At 28.4% G+C, this 22,500-nt stretch overlaps 1 protein-coding gene across 2 annotated transcripts in view; it reads right to left on the bottom strand.

Moving 5' to 3' along the window:
- LOC145246168 (uncharacterized) overlaps nucleotides 1–22,500 on the bottom strand; it is a 197,582-nt gene that overhangs the window by 24,285 nt on the left and 150,797 nt on the right. The window contains exons 11-12 of one of the 2 annotated variants that reach the window (XM_080108035.1): nucleotides 10,538–10,805; nucleotides 1–6 (exon numbers count right to left, since the gene is read on the bottom strand). The exon at nucleotides 1–6 is cut by the window's left edge and continues 179 nt beyond it. In XM_080108035.1, the coding sequence (XP_079964161.1) occupies nucleotides 1–6; nucleotides 10,538–10,805 (274 nt within the window). The remainder of the gene's footprint in view (nucleotides 7–10,537; nucleotides 10,806–22,500) is intronic. The other variant, XR_013863103.1, reaches the window with a different exon arrangement.

The following is a 22,500-nucleotide window of genomic DNA, read 5'->3' as shown; positions in this document are numbered from 1 at the left end:
CACAGTCTGCCAAAGGAAATTCAAAGAATTACAACACGATTTTGAAAAACACGACAAGAACGCATATTATTTGGATGTTTTGGATTACTGTCTTCATCTTGAGTGTTATTTTCCACAACGTTTTATTCGATGTAACCTCTCACCTTTTCAGCTATATTTTGTTGATCTCTTGAACTCGGTAAACCGCATAGAATTTTAAACAGAACCCTTTATTTAATCCACTGATGTAGTGTGCTCTCGTTCCATCAGCCATGACTGGGTGAAAGTCCAAAGTAATTTACAATTATATTTTTTGGGAGTATCGTCAGCACCAAGGATTGAACTTTCAACCTCATGAAAAGTGTAATTTACAATTGAATTTTACCAAGTACTTTTTTTTTTTTTTTTTTTTACACAGTGATCACCACTTATCAAGGCCCGGAAGCCACTCAGGGATAAGGGTTATTGTAAGTACATCACATTAGTGAGGAGATTTTATGAAGTGTTTAATTAGGGGGGCGGTTCATTAGGAATTTGTTAACATTAGACTTGAAGACATCCAAGTTGTAGTCCGGAGGGAAGCAGGCAGACGGAACAGAGTTCCACAGGCGTGCAGTTCTAAGAAAGAAGCTTTGCTCATGAAATCCGCGTTTTGATTTAGGCACAGATATAGAGTGGGGGAAATTTTTCACAGTGGATTCAGCTAGACGTACTTTATCAGTCATACCACTGATGCAGAGTCTCAAGTTTGACAGAAATATTGAAAAATGTCAAGCATTCAAAATGGAAACAGTAATCTTAAAAGTTCAAATAATAACAATTACAAATCCTCAAAAATTAAGAAATAAAACTGTTCAAATAATGAAACCGGAATTGAAAAGAGTTTCCTTATCTTAAAATCAATTGTAATTATATAACTAAACACGTTTGTTATCACAAACCTAAACAGATTTTTCAATACAATAATTATTACATACCAAAACACATTATCATTTCTCTATAAAGATTTTTTAATTAGAATTGTTATTGATGATTGCAACATCTTGTCAGACGAGTGCCACTCCCTCAGACACTTAAAGTCCATAAGCCCAAATGCCTGAGGGAGTATCTATACACAGATGATGTTACAGAGTTTTAGCTTTGTACGACAGCTAAGTCTCTCTCTCGGTTCAAAATGTTGAGATCCAGCAACAAGCAAGAGCAAAATAGCCAGCAACAAATTAAACTGCAGACCAGCTTAATGCGGGTAATGGTCTCCCGCTTTATGGTTTTTTAAATCAGAGATTTGCTTCTCCTAGAAAGGTTGCCTTCACTACGGCTTACGGGAGCCCTCTCCACCCCAACACATATATACATGCACACAAATATACACGGTGCTAGTTGGCCGTTGACCCCGAAAAAGTGTTCATTCACCCTTTGAAAGGTCTTGTTTTTAATCCTTCAGGGAGACTAGCCGCCCTCCTCACCAAACAACTCTGGTGGGGGAACCAGTTTAGTCGCCGGTGACCCGACCATGAGGCAGGTAGTACTGGGTTACATGGTACCAGTAGCATATGACATGACCTGATCATAATTGTTATTACATACCTAAAAACATACGTTAAATCTTACCAAAATAAGATTTTTAAATACAATTGTCATTACAGACTTGGACACATATGTTATCACCTATCTGAACAGATTTCTAATACAATTATAATTCCAATCCAAAACACATATGTCATCACCTATGTAAATAGATTTTCCAATAAAATTGTTTTTAAATACCTAAACACATACGTTATCACCTGCCTAAACATATTTTTTAAATGCAACTGTCATTCCATACCTATACACATACATTATGACCCACCTAAAAAGATTTTCCAATACAATTGTCATTCCATACCAAAATACATATGTTATCACCTACCTAAACAGATTTTTCAATACAATTGTAATTCTATACCTAAACACGTTATCACTAGAGCTATGACAACAGCATATTCTTTTCCTTGTTTTGATTCTCAGGTATATATCCATTTATATCTTATATGTTTTTAGATAGAGTGATGTGGTTCTCGGTTGATTGTGTCTGTGTCGGATATATACTCGAGAGTCAAAACAATGAAAAGAATATGCTGTTGTCATAGCCCTAGTTATCACCTACCTAAATAGATTTTCCAATACAATTGTCATTCAATACCTAAACATATATGTTATCACCTAACTGAACATTTATTTTTCAATACAATTGTCATTACATACCTAAACACATATATTATCACCTATCTAGAATAGATTTTCCAATACAATTGTCATTGCACACCTAAACACATGTTATCACTTAACTAAAAATATTTTAATACAATTGTCATTGCACACCTAAACACATGTTATCACTTAACTAAACATATTTTAATACAATTGTTATTGCACATCTAAACACGTTATCATTTAACTAAACATATTTTAATACAATTGTCATTACACACCTAAACACATGTTATTACTTAACTAAACATATCTTAATACAACTGTCATTGCACATCTAAACACATGTTATTACTTAACGAAACATATTTTAATACAATTGTCATTGCACATCTAAACGCATGTTATCACTTAACGAAACATATTTTAATACAATTGTTATTGCACATCTAAACACGTTATCATTTAACTAAACATATTTTAATACAATTGTCATTACACACCTAAACACATGTTATTACTTAACGAAACATATTTTAATACAATTGTCATTGCACATCTAAACACATGTTATCACTTAACGAAACATATTTTAATACAATTGTCATTGCACATCTAAACACATGTTATCACTTAACTAAACATATTTTAATACAATTGTCATTACACAACTAAACACATGTTATCACCTAACTAAACATATTTTAATACAATTGTCATTACATACCTAAACACATGTTTTCAACTGACTAAACATATTTTAATACAATTGCCATTGCACACCTAAACACATTATCACCTAATTAAACATATTTTAATACAATTGCCATTGCACACCTAAACACATCTTATCACTTAACTAAACATAATTTAATACAATTGTCATTACACAACTAAATACATATTATCACCTAACTGAACATAATTTAATACAATTGTCATTACACACCTAAATACATCTTATCACCTAACTGAACATAATTCAATACAATTGTCATTACACACCTAAATACATCTTATCACCTAACTGAACATAATTCAATACAATTGTCATTACACACCTAAATACATCTTATCACCTAACTGAACATAATTTAATACAATTGTCATTACACACCTAAATACATCTTATCACCTAACTGAACATAATTCAATACAATTGTCATTACACACCTAAATACATCTTATCACCTAACTGAACATAATTCAATACAATTGTCATTACACACCTAAATACATCTTATCACCTAACTGAACATAATTTAATACAATTGTCATTACACACCTAAATACATCTTATCACCTAACTGAACATAATTCAATACAATTGTCATTATACACCTAAATACATCTTATCACTTAACTAAACATATTTTAATACAATCGTCATTACACACCTAAATACATCTTATCACCTAACTGAACATAATTCAATACAATTGTCATTATACACCTAAATACATCTTATCACCTAACTGAACATAATTTAATACAATTGTCATTGCACATCTAAACACATGTTATCACTTAACGAAACATATTTTAATACAATTGTCATTGCACATCTAAACACATGTTATCACTTAACGAAACATATTTTAATACAATTGTCATTGCACATCTAAACACATGTTATCACTTAACTAAACATATTTTAATACAATTGTCATTACACAACTAAACACATGTTATCACCTAACTAAACATATTTTAATACAATTGTCATTACATACCTAAACATATGTTTTCAACTGACTAAACATATTTTAATACAATTGCCATTGCACACCTAAACACATTATCACCTAATTAAACATATTTTAATACAATTGCCATTGCTCACCTAAACACATGTTATCACTTAACTAAACATAATTTAATACAATTGTCATTACACAACTAAATACATATTATCACCTAACTGAACATAATTCAATACAATTGTCATTATACACCTAAATACATCTTATCACCTAACTGAACATAATTCAATACAATTGTCATTACACACCTAAACACATGTTATCACTTAACTAAACATATTTTAATACAATCGTCATTACACACCTAAACACATGTTATCACCTAAACATATTTTAATACAATTGTCATTACACACCTAAACACATTATCACCTACCTAAATAGATTTTCCAATACAATTGTCATTACAATACTGAACACATGTTATCACTTATGTATACAAATTTTTAATACAATATTCATTACACACCTAAACATATTTTATTTTCTACCTAAACACATAGGTTATCACCTATCTAAACAAATTTTCCAATAAAATTGTCATTACATAACCAAACATATCTATATCACCCTCATAAACAGATTTTTCAGTAAAATTGTCATTACATCCATTAAAACATGTTTTACCTACTAAAACAAATGTTTTAATGCAATTGTCATTAAATTCCTAAATTTATAGGTAATCGCTTATCTAAACAAATTTTCTATACAATTATCATTAAATATGTAAACACATATGTTATCACGTATCTCCACAAATTTTTCAATACAATCGTCATTACTTACCTAAACACATTATCACTTACCTAAACACGTTATCACTTACCTAAACACATTATCACTTACCTAAACACGTTATCACTTACCTAAACACATTATCACTTACCTAAACACATTATCACTTACCTAAACACATTATCACTTACCTAAACACGTTATCACTTACCTAAACATGTTATCACTTACCTAATCAGATTTTTAAAGATAATTGTCATTACATACCTAAACATATATGTTATCACTTTACATCAAGTGGCTTCATGCCTTGTCTTAAGCCATTTTCTACAAAAACATAAGATATAATCCTGGTATTGTGTTTACCAGTTAGAATATTATGGAACTTAACAAGAAGCCACTAGCCAAAACCTGACACCTTCCAATCGTATCATTGTTTTATTCGAGTACTATGCATATGTGTGTATTAGCTAAAGTAAAAATGTACAAAACAAACACCCACAAAGTTGGTATATTCTTGATTAGCGTTGTCCAGGATGAATAATATCTAAAATTAAAACAAATTATTCATACTTAGCATGTCAACTGGATCAGGTTTCGTTGGGGGGGGGGAGGTTCAGCCATTTCCAACATTATCTCTTACTAATATATAAAAAGTCACTTTGTGTGAATGTTCTTTCCTCATAGGTTCCGAAACAGCTGAGCCTATCTTGTGTAAATTTAACACAAAGGTAATTTATATGTCTGGCAGTGTTCTTAGATATGTTTTGTACAGAAAACGTAGGCATTTATATGTGTGTGTGTGTGTGTTAATGGATATGCTGTAATAACAAACAAACAACTATGACGAGATTCCTGGCGACACCAGATGATCTTGCTTTTCAAATAGCGGAAGAGAAGATGGGAGAGGATGAGGTATGGTTGGGGGGGGGGCATGCTGACACTTGGTCAAGGAAAAACAGATGTTTATGAGATTCCTGTCCACCAGAGAAGAAATAGTAAATATTTCAATGAAAAAAAAATATAAATAAATATGATGATAGATAATAGTTGTTCTTAAGCGGTTTTAATTTCCATTTTGTACTTATGTAGCGATAAGAAGAGGCAAAAATGGCCAGAAGAAATAAAATATTTCAATGGGAAAAAAAAATAATAAATATGATAATGAGATTCTCAAGTTGGCAGAAAAAAACAACACAGGGTCGTTTTCTGGTTTAGGTTAGAACAACAATTCAAATTATTAAAGAAACAATGTTCTGTTGAAAGGTATGTGGGGGGGATGCGGTCTCACTGGCCGACATCTATAGGAAGTTTAGGGTCAGGAAAAAGGAAAAAGGGTCGCCAGCCGAAAATGGTTGACTCAGATGACGAATCACTCATGGAAATAAATAGTTATCGCTTATCACATCAGTGCCGGGGTGGGTTTTTTAAGAGAAAGACAAACGAGAATTGTTCCTATATCACGGCTGTTATACATCTATCAACAACGGAAGGGTTGGTTTTAAACACCTGTGAGCAATAGGAAGAGAATTCAGATCTTAGTGACAGCTGGATGTGGGAACTGAGGGGTGAGGAGTCGCCGTCAGGCCTTGTTCAACCTAAGGACTAATAACTCCTAATTTGATGATAAGTTAACACCTCAGACCAATGAGGGAGAAGGTTCGGGACAAAAGAAAGAGAGAAGGGGAGTAAATTAATAGGGAACGAAGAGAAAGAGAGAAAGGGAAGAAAAAAGAAAGAATAATTCCAGAAAGGTGGAAGGGGAATTATTGATTTTGATAAAAACCAGATACTCTGGCTAATCGGTGTCTTTTCTTGTTCGGGCCGGCAGGAGCTTGTCGTGATAAGCAATTGAAGAAAGAGGCCCCTCAAGAAATTCTTACTAGCCGAGATTATCACCAGTAGAAGAGACAAGGTCACCTGCATCAAGAATCCTTGCCTGAAATTAGCGAAAACGATAGTGATTTTAATAACCTGAGTTTTCCTTTCTGCACGACATGTATGTTGAATCTATTGCCAATAATGTAAATTGTGATACAGAATTTCCTGGCGTTGTTGATCATTTAATGCTTTCACTTTGTGAAGGATGACCCATTGATTTCCGCTGCCAGGACCCTGATCTTCAAGCTGCAACAGCGAGAGACGCCTACTTGCCAACTCCAACGCATGTGAGAGAATCCGACTGCAGAACCTGACGTAGACGATCACCTAGCCGCATCCAGGTATTGCTCGGACTTGGGGTTGAGAGCGCTGTAAAGTATCGGTGGCCTGATTCCGAGAGTTTGAGAGGGACAGTGCATGTTGAGGGGTCCGGTGCTCGACAGAGTAGAGGTGTGGCCACTCGCACTTAGGGTTAGTGCACGTCGCTTCGTATCGTGCGTGCACGGCCTGTGGGTGCTGTTGAGGTTACACAACGAGAAAACATTGCAAGATAAATTAATTGGAAAGAAAAAAGGGGAGACAACTATTTGTTATTTTGATGTAAGACGGTAAATGGTTCTACTGTTTATTTCCAGAATTGGTATCATAGTTCCATTCCGAAGGAGATTCAACTATAAGAATGCGAAAAGATCTTCAAAGTAAGATTACACCAGCTTTCTGTTGGAGGAGAAGTATTCCTAAGATGGTTTCTTGACAAAATACTCATCCCAGCTTTAAGCAAACTATGGTTGTTCTAAGTAAGTTTTCAAGCCGCCAAAAGACAGATCCCTGCAAGCCATGGAAACTTGTCTACAACTGGATAAGGAAAGACCATTTTTATTATTAAAAATTTAAGAAAAATAGATGTCTTTTACACAATACTGGCTCCAATTGCTATATAACAGTTGTAGAATGTTAGAATTAAATTTGGTATATTTAGTAAGGTGAGGGTTGAGGACATGTGTTGCATGGAGAGAAATACTATGAGAATGGTAAAATGGATGTGTTAAAAACAAAACTTCTTTATTAATTTGATACTCCTACAACTTTTTCAAAAATATTCCCTCATCTTTTTTATGTCTTTGCTTTCATGGAAAAATTAACGTTTCAGTTTTCGTAAAGTGTCATAAAAGTTTAACGGAAGGCAAAACCGAAAGAGGAAGAGAGAGAAAAAACTGGTAGAAAAGAGAAGGATAAAGCAAGGCAGAAAGAGAAATAAAATCCAACAAAATAATAAAAAATAAGAAAACAGGGATCAATCAGTTTGGTAGAAACTAGTTTTTTCTTTATAAAAAAAAAGCCGATTCCAACCTCTAAGCATTCCTGGGCAACCCCTGGTTGGAACTGGTAGTAAATGTTATAAACTGGATTAAATTGATCTCATTCAGAAAAATATTCCTCAATAAATTAATTAAAAAAAAAACATTACACAAAGCTTATCAGTACATGATTCTCAAATTAGATGAGCAAATCAAATTTTTTTCTGATGAAAGTCTCTCCAGACAAGGCATAAGGCCACTTGATGTAAGGAGCAAACAACATATTGAAAGGAAGATTACTAAAACAAAATACATAGACAAGAAGTTATTGGTAGGAGGAAAACAATGAGCAGGAAGAGAGTTCCACAAGCTTGCAGGTCTGGAATAGAAAGCTTTATTATCATGAGATACCAAGACCAATAGACCAATGAGTCAAACGAGCTGCAACAATTGAAGCAGAGGCTAGACCAGACAATTCTAAAGAACATCTGTAATAATAGAGTTTTGGTTCCATTATTTCATGAGTGATGTTTCTGATAAAAGGGGAAGAATTGCTAGATTTTTTTTTGTCAGAATCTATCGTTTATTGACCTGAAAGTAGAATTTTTTATCTTCTTACATCAAATGGTTTGATGTCTTGTCTCGAACAATCCTCTTCCGTCCCCCTTCTCCTTCAAAATTATATAACAGACAGAAACTAGCAACATTAAGTGCATGAGATAGAGGTTGCAGAGAAATCAGTGAAATTAATTAATTGCTTACTTGTGTTGTGTATCACTAACACAGTTAACACAGTACTGAGTTGAACAAAACTTGTTTGTGTTCTAAGTTGGGTGCATAGAGGTCGAAAGGTTGGGGCTGACAGGTTTCAAACCCATTGACTTCCACTGTCAACACATGCACCTGCATGCTAGCAAAGGTCATAAGGCAGGCATGAAATTAAAATAAATAGGAATGCACATGTGTTTTCTAGACAGTTTAGAGTCCACAGTTTGAGTTTTACAATCTACAGTAGATGAAAGACTTCTGGGAGCAGCAAGAGATAGGGATGAATGGAAGGTAAACCCCCCCCCTTCCTTCTAAAGATGAGCAGAGAAACAGGGACGCAACTATGAAAGTAAATAAAGTTCCAATTGTCCAGAGAAATGAGACTTGCATTATGTATGAGAGAGCTTTTGCTCCAGAGACACAAACCACTCGAGGATATGTTAAGAGATGCGAAGAAGATATAAAAGATACATTCTGCTCCATTTTTATAAACCCCTCAAAAGGGCTGATGTGAGCAAACGCGTTTGCCCATAACTTTTTGCCTTTTTCCCCTCTTTTGTATTCCACGTTCAAGCCCAACCACCGCGATTCATTTTTTTTTCGGTCATAAATCCTTGCTATTTTGAAAAGTTGTTTTGATTCATTTATTAATTTTTTAGAGGGGGGGAGAGTATTTTTCCAGTGCACAGAAAACAAAAAGTGCTCAATATCTAAAAAAATAGCTCATTCTTCGTATCCCTTCTGTCGAAATATCTGGTGGGAAGGTTTTCACGTATTTCTTGGGGGGGGGGGGACTACATTTTTGTGTTTTTATGCGTTCTATTATTTTTGAAAAAGTTGTAGGAGTATCAATGAAAGTGCTCAATATTCTTAGTATAGAACTTCATGTCAACCCGGGCAATGCCTGATATCCATGCTTGTCTATTATAAAGTAAAAGTTTAATTATTTTAAATGTTTTTCTTTTTTCTAATGAACGCCATTTCGATCATGGACGTGAACACTGTGACTAATGACAGCCCATCCCAGGAAAATATCATATGTGGTTTTGTCAGTGAGTGATCAACAAACAGAAATCTGTGTGTTTGTGTGTTTGCATGTCCACTAAAAACTTTTGTCATCCGCATTGAACCGGCACAGGCGTATTGTTAGAACGTAGCTGGAACGCTAAATGCTTTGGTTTTGATTTGAGCTGATGGCACCTAAGTCATTTTTGTTTAACTTAACAATACTATATATTAGGTACAATATAATATTCAATAGAAAAAATATATAAAATAATAATAAACACAAATTCTGCATAAATTAAAATATATTTAAGTGTATTTTACTACCGGAAAATTATTAAAAATTATATGATCTGGTCTTCATTCTTTCCATCATCGTGTTCCATGTGTGTGACCATTGATCTGTATTGTTGCATCATCCAGACAACTTACTCATGCATGGAAACAATTTTAAAGGTTTTATTGGGGAAAGATATACATTCACAAGAGGAGAGACCAAAATTTACTTTTTACAATAGAAAGGCTAAAATTAATTCCTTCTTGTTTAATTTTCTTACTTAGCCTTACGGACAAGTTTTGAGGAAATTTCTCTTAAATTGTTGTCACATCTTGTCTGTCTGCTTCCAAACACGTGATCATTTCTTATGTAATCATTGACACCTGCTCCTAACATGCTTTGTCTAGGGAGCTGACCCCTTTATCCCTGCATCAGTCACACCATGTGCACCGGGTTCATCTCTGTACACCACCAAAGCTGCTATGACAACAAACTTGACAGAGAAAGATCATTTGATGCAGCATTGTTTGTCCTTTCTTAACCAACTAGGGCAGCTTGAATGTGCAAAGATAGAAAGCCGTTGTATAGTGACATGCTTCAAAAACAAAAAGAGTCAGACAAAAATGTGAAGGATGTACCTGAGCATATCCAGTTGACAGACTGTAGTCAATTTCATATGTACTGTTGGAAACATATCCAGGTAACGAGTAAAATGATTTTTTAACTCTCATTATTCCGTCTGGCTGATCTCCATAAACAGTGCCAAAAGGAAGCCTGCATATCGGGCAAATTGCTTGTGAAAGTTTTTTCAAGCACACTAGGCAACAAATGTGCTTGCATTTTAGTCGATTCAAATTTGGCTTTTCTTCAAGGCAAACTGGGCATGTTTCTGGCATTTTAACAGTTCTGGGAGGGAGAAAAAAAAAAAAGGAAAAATAATCTGATTTTTTTTTTTTTTGCAAGAAAAAACATTGTGCGACCCATTTTATTTCAATTAAACACAGGCATAAAATTTGCTAATAGGATGTTCGTATATATGAATAAAAGTAGGTATGATATTATGATATTATGGAAAGAAAGAAGAAAAAATATATACCAGGATGAGTAGAAAGGGGATCATAGTATATTTTTTTTATCAATCATATCTATTATTTCCTGAAAAAGTCCCCTGAAAATGGGTAGAAATGTGGGAAATTTCCTAAAAGGCTACAAGTTTTTCTTCTTTTGTTCACATATAAGTGAGAATGTGTGTTGTATGTGTGAGGACATTTCTCAAGCTAGATATGCAATGAAATTTTTAATCTACAGACTTGAAATTTGGTATATAGAGTATTTAGACATGTGGAAAAATTTTAATCGGTTTTCATTTGAAAAAAGGGCTGCTAAGGTATGAAAATGGAAAAATTGATATACGGCGGTGATCGGAAAGGAAAAATAATCTGATATTTTTTTCAAGAAAAAAGATTGTGTGACCCATTTTATTTCAATTAAACACAGGCATAAAATTTGCTAACAGGATGTTCGTATATATGAATAAAAGTAGGTATGATATTATGACATTATGGAAAATGGAAGAAAAAAAATATACCATGATGATTGATAAAAAATATACTATGATGATTGATAAAAAATATACCATGATGATTGATAAAAAAACATACCATGATGATTGATAAAAAATATACCATGATGATTGATAAAAAAATATACAATGATGATTGATAAAAAATATACCATGATTGATAAAAAATATACCATGATGATTGATAAAAAAATATACCATGATTGATAAAAAAATACACCATGTTGATTGATAAAAAAATACACCATGTTGATTGATAAAAAAAAATACACCATGATGATTGATAAAAAATATACCATGATGATTGATAAAAAATATACCATGATGATTGATAAAAAATATACCATGATGATTGATAAAAAATATACCATGATGATTGATAAAAAATATACCATAATTGATAAAAATATACTATGATGATTGATAAAAAAATATACCATGATGATTGATATAAAATATACCATGATGATTGATAAAAAATACACCATGATGATTGATAAAAAATATACCATGATGATTGATAAAAAATATACCATGATGATTGATAAAAAATATACCATGATGATTGATAAAAAATATACCATGATGATTGATAAAAAATATACCATGATGATTGATATAAAATATACCATGATGATTGATATAAAATATACCATGATGATTGATATAAAATATACCATGATGATTGATAAAAAAAAATACCATGATGATTGATAAAAAATATACCATGATGATTGATAAAAAATATACCATGATGATTGATAAAACAAAATACCATGATGATTGATAAAAAAAATATACCATGATGATTGATAAAAAAAATATACCATGATGATTGATAAAAAATATACCATGATGATTGATAAAAAAAATATACCATGATGATTGATAAAAAAAATATACCATGATGATTGATAAAAAAAATACCATGATGATTGATAAAAAATATACCATGATGATTGATAAAAAAAATACCATGATGATTGATAAAAAAAAAATACCATGATGATTGATAAAAAATATACCATGATGATTGATAAAAAAAATATACCATGATGATTGATAAAAAAAAAATACCATGATGATTGATAAAAAAAAATACCATGATGATTGATAAAAAATATACCATGATGATTGATAAAAAAAATATACCATGATGATTTATAAAAAAAAATACCATGATGATTGATAAAAAATATACCATGATGATTGATAAAAAAAATACCATGATGATTTATAAAAAAAATATACCATGATGATTTATAAAAAAAATATACCATGATGATTGATAAAAAAAAATACCATGATGATTGATAAAAAATATACCATGATGATTGATAAAAAAAAAATACCATGATGATTGATAAAAAAAATATACCATGATGATTGATAAAAAAAATATACCATGATGATTGATAAAAAAAATATACCATGATGATTTATAAAAAAAAAATACCATGATGATTGATAAAAAAAAAATACCATGATGATTTATAAAAAAAATATACCATGATGATTGATAAAAAAAAAATACCATGATGATTGATAAAAAATATACCATGATGATTTATAAAAAAAATATACCATGATGATTTATAAAAAAATATACCATGATGATTTATAAAAAAAATATACCATGATGATTTATAAAAAAAATATACCATGATGATTGATAAAAAAAAAATACCATGATGATTGATAAAAAAAATACCATGATGATTGATAAAAAATATACCATGATGATTGATAAAAAATATACCATGATGATTGATAAAAAATATACCATGATGATTGATAAAAAAAAATACCATGATGATTGATAAAAAAAAAATACCATGATGATTGATAAAAAATATACCATGATGATTGATAAAAAAAATATACCATGATGATTGATAAAAAAAATATACCATGATGATTGATAAAAAAAAAATACCATGATGATTGATAAAAAATATACCATGATGATTGATAAAAAAAATATACCATGATGATTGATAAAAAAAAAATACCATGATGATTGATAAAAAAATATACCATGATGATTGATAAAAAAAATACCATGATGATTGATAAAAAATATACCATGATGATTGATAAAAAAAAAAATACCATGATGATTGATAAAAAATATACCGTGATGATTGATAAAAAAAAATACCATGATGATTGATAAAAAATATACCATGATGATTGATAAAAAATATACCATGATGATTGATAAAAAATATACCATGATGATTTATAAAAAAAATATACCATGATGATTGATAAAAAAAAATACCATGATGATTGATAAAAAATACACCATGATGATTGATAAAAAATATACACCATGATGATTGATAAAAAATATACCATGATGATTGATAAAAAAAAATACCATGATGATTGATAAAAAAAATATACCATGATGATTGATAAAAAAAAAATACCATGATGATTGATAAAAAAAAATACCATGATGATTGATAAAAAAAATATACCATGATGATTTATAAAAAAAAAATACCATGATGATTGATAAAAAATACACCATGATGATTGATAAAAAAAAAATACCATGATGATTGATAAAAAATATACCATGATGATTGATAAAAAAAAAATACCATGATGATTGATAAAAAAACATACCATGATGATTGACAAAATAATATACCATGATTATTGTTAAAAAATATACCATAATTGATAAAAATATACTATGATGATTGATAAAAAAATATACCATGATTGATAAAAAATATACCATGATGATTGATAAAAAATATACCATGATTGATAAAAAATACACCATGTTGATTGATAAAAAAATACACCATGTTGATTGATAAAAAATATACCATGATTGATAAAAAATACACCATGTTGATTGATAAAAAAATATACCATGTTGATTGATAAAAAATATACCATGATTGATAAAAAAATACACCATGTTGATTGATAAAAAAATACACCATGTTGATTGATAAAAAAATACACCATGATGATTTATAAAAAAATACACCATGTTGATTGATAAAAAAATACACCATGATGATTGATAAAAAAATACACCATGATGATTTATAAAAAAATATACCATGATGATTGATAAAAAAATATATCATGATGATTGATAAAAAATATACCATGATGATTGATATAAAATATACCATGATTGATAAAAAAATATACCATGATTGATATAAAAATATACCATGATGATTGATAAAAAAATATACCATGATTGATAAAAAATATACCATGATGATTGATTAAAAAATATACCATGATTGATAAAAAAATATACCATGATTGATAAAAAAATATACCATGATGGTTGATAAAAAAATATACCATGATGATTGATAAAAAAATATACCATGATTGATAAAAAAATATATGATGATGAGCAGAAAGAAGGTCTTCCTGCTAATCATCGTATATTTTTTTTATCAATCATCTCTATCATTTCCTGAAAATGTCCCTAATAATGGCTCAAGTGTTTCTTCCTTTTTCCATATCTATCTATCTATATATATATATATATATATCTACGTATAAAAATGAGAATGTGTGTGTGTGTTTGTGTGAGGACACTTCTCAACCTATATACTCAAAAGATTTTTAATCTACAGACTTGAAATTTGGTATATAGTGTATTCAGACTTGTGGGAAACTTTTTAATCGGTTTTCATCTGAAAAAAAAGGAGCTGCTATGGGGTCAAAACAGGGTGATCAGATTTGTATCTGCTTTCAATTGTTTCATTACCGCACATGCGCAGTTGTGAAACATGACAGATTCCTTATGTTAAGTATAAGTTGATTTTTAAAGATCATGTTAAATATTCAGTATGCCTGATTATCATGAGAGCAAGAAACAGTGTGTGTATATATATACATATACACACACACATATATATATATATATGTGTGTGTGTGTGTGTGTGGAAATATATGTTATTTCCTTATAATATATATCAATCCTTATTAAAGAAGCTCAATGTAATTACAGAGCAATATAGAGAATAAATGACAAAAAACTATATTCTAAAGTTCATGATGTTGACCATCTTATAATTTATTCCTTTAATTCAATTGACATTTACAATTCTTGACAGTATCTGTTTCGTAGCACAAAATCAATCACTTAATTATTATATCAATTAGTGAATTTATTATGCCCTTAACTAATCAGAAGAAATAGCAATAATTAATCTGTCAAAAGGAAATAAAGTGCATTTTGACATGATCCAAATCCGAAAATTGGAAGAGAAGTTGTAAATACCTTTATATATATATATATATATATATATATATATATATATATATATATATATATATATATATATATATAGAGAGAGAGAGAGAGAGAGAGAGAGAGAGAGAGAGAGAGATAGATAGATGCCTGCGGGTCACAAACAATTCTTGTTTTTTTTATACTTGTTTTATTATTTGATATTTTCATTTTTCAAATTATTGAAATAATTTTTTGAAATAATTTTATGTTTCAGACGATCTTGTTGTGTTTTTTAAAGCGTTCTTTCCAGAAAATTTGTAAAAATAGATGTTTTTGCTGAGTCATTTTAATGATAAACGGCTTCCCCAAGGAGTGAGAAGATGTGTGCTTCTCAACGTTCTCAAACTTGAATGTATTTAGTACCTCCCCTGATTTATTAGGATCCTTACAGGGTCATTGAGTATTATTGGTTTGGTTTGGTTTTCATTTTTAATTTTTATTAATTTTTCATCTTACTTGTGTGGAGGTTTGGGGTGCATTGGTACTTTGTCAAATGAGTGTAAGTGTGTGTGTGTGTGTGTGTGTGTGTGTGTGTGTGTGTGTGTGTGTGTGTGTGTGTGTGTGTGTGTGTGTATATATATTTGTATATGATATGCAGTTACATAGAGCTTCATAAATTAAAGGATTAATATAAATAAAATATAAATAAATAAATATAATTGAATAAAATATTTCTGATATATATATATATATATATATTATATATATAGAAGGAATCAAACCTGGAGTCTAAAAAGCAGAGTTTATTTTAATGTATTAGTAAGTGTATTAATACCTTTAAAAGAAAACAGTACCCATTGTACTGTATATATATATATATATATATATATATATATATATATATATATATATAGAGAGAGAGAGAGAGAGATAGATAGATATAGATATATATTAATAAAAACAAAGGGATGTAGTGTTTACTTGATATACGCAATGGTAAACTTCAAACTAATATAAATAACAGTATTTATATATAGAAAATTTAATCCCAAACAAATTAAAAAAAGCTCAATACGCAATAGAGAGTAGAGCTTAATATAAGAGAAAGAAAATTAAAACTGTAAGTTGAACTTTACAGTCAAAATGTATTGTTCGACTGAATACTCCAAAAAACAATTTACAAAGTCCTTATTCCGCGGAGTTTCAAAGAATGCTATTCTTGTTATTCTTCTCATCAGAGGACATAAAGAAATCAGCAAATTATGTTAGAATTTGCTAGTTAAGGTATTAAGTGAAACCGCAATTTATTGTAGTTATAAATTGCAAATAAAAAAGTGAAAAAATGTTGGATATGTAAAAAAATATATATAAAAACAAACCGCGCATAATATTTCAGCTTGCATGAAAATCCTCTCAAGTTGATCCGAGACGCAAAATAGTTCTTTAGAGAGAATGTATTCCAAAATAAGTCCAGCGTGATAATGCATATAATCCGATTAGATTATATGCATCATTGGATTATATATAATCTGCTGGACTTATTTTGGAATACATTCTCTCTAAAGAACTATTTTGCATCTTACAGTTTTAATTTTCTTTCTCATATATATATATATATATATATATATATATATATATATTTATATATATATATATATATATATATATTTTTAGTTATTTATTTATTTTTTTATTTATTTATTCTATTTATTTATTTTTTCCATCTAATGTCTTTTAATAATTCTTGCTGACATTTTCTTAAGTACATTACAGTTGACCTCCTTTTTTGCCTTATATTATTCGCGCCTTTTAACGTTATCCTGTCTGGGTCCATTTGACATTTGCTTTTCCAATTTATATTTAATTCTATCACCATTTAACCTTTTTTTTTCTCTCTCTTCTTCTTTACTGATTTTTCTAATTACACTTTGTCTCGGCAGCCATGTTAAATGCATATCTTATTTTTCTTTTATTAATATTATTGAAATTTTTTCCCTTTTCCTTGTACGTATTTCTGAATTATTCCACGGATTTCGGCCTTTTGGATTATTTTGGACCATCTTCCAATCATGCGATTTCCTTGGATTTTACTTGTGCGCCTGGAAAATTAAATTAACTTTCTTGGACTTACATTTTTGGATTTTACCGTCATTGGATACTTTACCTTTAACCTGACTATCCATTCAAATGAAATCACTTTTTTCTTCACCATATTCCCTCTGCTTGACTTTTTGTTATCAAGTAAGATTTTTGACTTACTTGCAGTTTCATAAAATACTTTTGTATGTAAAATCCGATCCCGCATTTTGCTAATTCCTACCCTCTGATGAGAAGGAAAGTATTTCTTCGAAACTCCGCGGATTAAGGACTATCCACTTATCAAGTGTTTCCTTTTCAGATTAAATATGTTTTTAACTCTTTTTCAAAGTGTTTTTTAACATGTTTTATTAACTATTTGCTCTTATATATATATATATATATATATATATATATATATATATATATATATATATATGCACATATGTTTTTAACTCTTTTTCAAAGTGTTTTTAAAATGTTTTATTAACTACTTGCTCTTATATATATATATATATATATGCATTATTTGAGGTGAAAGTCAAAGATCTTACTTGAAAACAAATAAGTTAAGCAGAAGGAATATGGTAAAGGAAAAGGTCATTACACATGAATGGATAGTCTGGTGAAAGATAAAAAAATCCAGTGACGGTAAAATCCAAATGAAAAACTTCAAGAAAGTTAAAAGAATTTCCATTTGTACAAGTAAAATGCAAGGAAATCCCGTAATTGGAAGAAGATGGTCCATAATAATCCAAAGGCAGAAATCCATGGAATAATTCACAAACATGTGTACAAGGCAAAAAAATAATATTAATAAAAGAAAAATAAGATGTGCTTTTTACTCTACTTCCGAGACATAACTATAAATAAAAAAGATCTAGGAAGAAAAAGGAGAGAAAAAAAAAAATGATAAAGTTAAATATATATTTTTTTTATTATTCATTTGTAAGCTAAGGATATATATATATATATATATATATATATATATATATATATATATATATATATATATAACCTAAGCTTACAAAGGAATAATAAAAAAAAATAATATATATAACCTAAGCTTACAAAAAAATAAGAAAAATAAAATTACCCCCAACTGACCCTGCCCTGTTTCTGCAGTCCAGTCGCGTTCTTTTCCGCCATCTTGAATCCACTTTTGTCTTTTGAAAAAGAGAGGTCCCTTTCTCTCGAAATTAATCAAAGTGCCATACTAGCCACGGACTTTACATACACCGGACATACCAGCAATTTGGTTATAAATAATTATATATTGAGGTGAGGAAAGATAGACGAATAAGCACACCCGTCTACAGTTGTTTGTTTTTCTTTCTTTACTTTCATAATTCCGGTCTTTCCCCGCATTGTCTTAGGTTTTTAAAAAAAAAATCTATATATTTCTTTACCAACAATGATTCAAGCAAACTACTACCGACTCTTATATATAGATATATATAAAGTTATATATATATTATATATATATATATATATATATATATATATATATATATATATATATATATATAAATATACATAAAGATATATAGATATATATATAAATATATATACATATATACATATATATACAGATGTATATATATAGATATATACATATATACATATATATACAGATATATATACATATATACATAAAGATATATATATATATATAAAGATATATATATAGATATATAAAAAGATATATATATAGATATATATATATACATATATACACATATATATACAAAGATATCAATATATAGATATATATATATACATATATACATATATATGTATAAAGATATCAATATATAGATATAGATATATACATATATATAAAGATATACATATATATATTATTATACTGTTGGTAGAATTTTTCAGTAACTCATAACAACAACACAATATGTCATTCCTAAGAGTGCTCAATGCATGAAACATATATATATCTTTATATTGATTGTTGGAGAGCCAATAGCTCTCCAACAATCAATATAAAGATATATATATAGATATATATATATATACATATACACATATATATAAAGATATATATATAGATATATATATACATATATACAAAGATATATATATAGATAGATAGATACATATATATACATATATATATATAGATAGATACATACAGATAAAGATATATATATAGATATATATATACATATAAAGATATATATATAGATATATATATACATATAAAGATATATATATAGATATATATATATACAGATAAAGATATATATAGATACATATATAGATATATATAGATATATATATAGATATATATATACATATATATAGATATATATATACATATACATATAGATATATATATACATATAGATATATATATACATATACATATAGATATATATATACATATAGATATATATATACATATACATATAGATATATATATACATATACATATAGATATATATATACATATACATATAGATATATATATACATATAGATATATATATATACATAGAGATATATATATAAACATATATATATAGAGAGAGATATATATATAAAGATATATATATATAGATATATATATATACATATATAGATATATATATAAAGATATATATATATATACACATAGATATAAATATATATATATAAAGATATATATATATATAGATACACATATAGATATATATATATAGATACATATATATATATATAGATAACTATATATATATATAGATATATATAAACATATATATATAAATATAAATATACATAAAGATATATAGATATATATATAAATATAAATATACATATAGATATATATATATATAAATATATATACATATATATACAGATATATATATAGATACATATATATATACATATATATATATAGATATATACATATATACATATAGATATATATAAAGATATATATATAGATATATACATATATACATATATATATAAAGATATCTATATATAGATAGATATATATATACATATATATATGTATAAAGATATCTATATATAGATATAAAGATATATATATGTATATATGTATATATACTTACTTACTATTACTAAAGATATATATATATATAGATATATATATACATATATATAAAGATATATATATATACATATATACATATATATAAAGATAGATATATATATACATATATACATATATATAAAGATATATATATATATACATATATACATATATATAAAGATATATATATATATACATATATACATATATATATAGATATATATATATATACATATATACATATATAGATAGATATATATAAAGATATATAGATATATATATATATGCATATATTCATATATATATAGATAGATATATATAAAGATATATATATAGATATATATATGCATATATACATATATATATATATAGATAGATATATATATACATATATATATATATATAAAGATATATGTATATAGATATATATATACATATATATATATAAAGATATATATATACATATATAGATAGATATATAAAGATATTTATATATAGATATATACATATATAGATATATATATAAAGATATATATATAGATATACATATAGCGATATATATAAATATAGATACATATATATATAGATACATATAAATATAGATAACTATATATATAGATATAGATATATATAGACATATATATATACAGATATAAAGATATATAGATATATATATATATATATATATACGGGTAGTCACCAACAATGTGTATTTTTTAACATTATTTTATTATTCCGTGTCTTGGTTTTTCATTGAGAATTATGTTTGGATCATTATAATAAGGTTTTTAAGTCATTGAAATCGTTTTTATGAGTTTCAGACGTTCTGTGAAGTGTCCTTGTCAGAAATTATTTTCAAATGTGTTGGAGATGTAAAAATGGCATTTTCTTAGTTAATTTGTAGTGTTTCCAAGGGGTGGAGGCGTGTAAGTGTCTATTATTCATTGGCATGTTCAATTTTTATTACTCTTTTATTGGGCTTGTGGAGGCTGCTGACCTTGACTGTAGTCACTGGTTTTGTGTTTCTCTCTTCTCTCACTCTCTCTTTCTGCTTGTGTTTTTTTCCCCTTTAGGGTAGTGTGTGTGTGTGTGTGTGTGTGTGTGTGTGTGTGTGTGTGTGTGTGTGTGTGTGTGTGTGTGTGTGTGTGTGTGTGTGTGTGTTTTCTTTTATTGGTTTGAGAATGTGTGTACTATTTTATAGTATTATGAGGTTATTGGCTTCCCAAGGAGGTGATGTGATCCAAGGTCATTACTTATGTGTATGTGTGAGAAGGGGGGGGAGAACCAGCTTTTCTGGGTAGGGGTGCTTTCATTCTATTTTGATATTTATTTTTTGGATTCTTGGATTTTAGTATTGTGATTTTTCGTTTCAGTCTTTTCGGGTATTCTCTATATTATGTTTGTTTAGATAGAGGGGTATATTTAAAAATATATATAGGGGATTTTTTAATGTTTCTATTTATTTGTCTCCCCATGTGGGTATGGCCAGACCCAGGATCGGTTCCTAGTGTGGGGAAGATTTTGTTCCCCAGAGGGGAGGGGCCAATTGGAGGGGTATAAGTATGGGAGGGGGATGATAGAAGGGATGATAGTTGTCTCAGTCATGAGGGGTTTCTCCTCCACTGACTGAGGAGGGAGCGAGGTGTTGGAACAGATATTAT

Source organism: Euprymna scolopes, chromosome 23 (genome assembly GCF_053919585.1).
Source record: "Euprymna scolopes isolate OS-2025 chromosome 23, ASM5391958v1, whole genome shotgun sequence".
Lineage (NCBI taxonomy): Eukaryota > Metazoa > Mollusca > Cephalopoda > Sepiida > Sepiolidae > Euprymna > Euprymna scolopes.
This window is presented reverse-complemented; position numbering and strand designations above follow the sequence as displayed.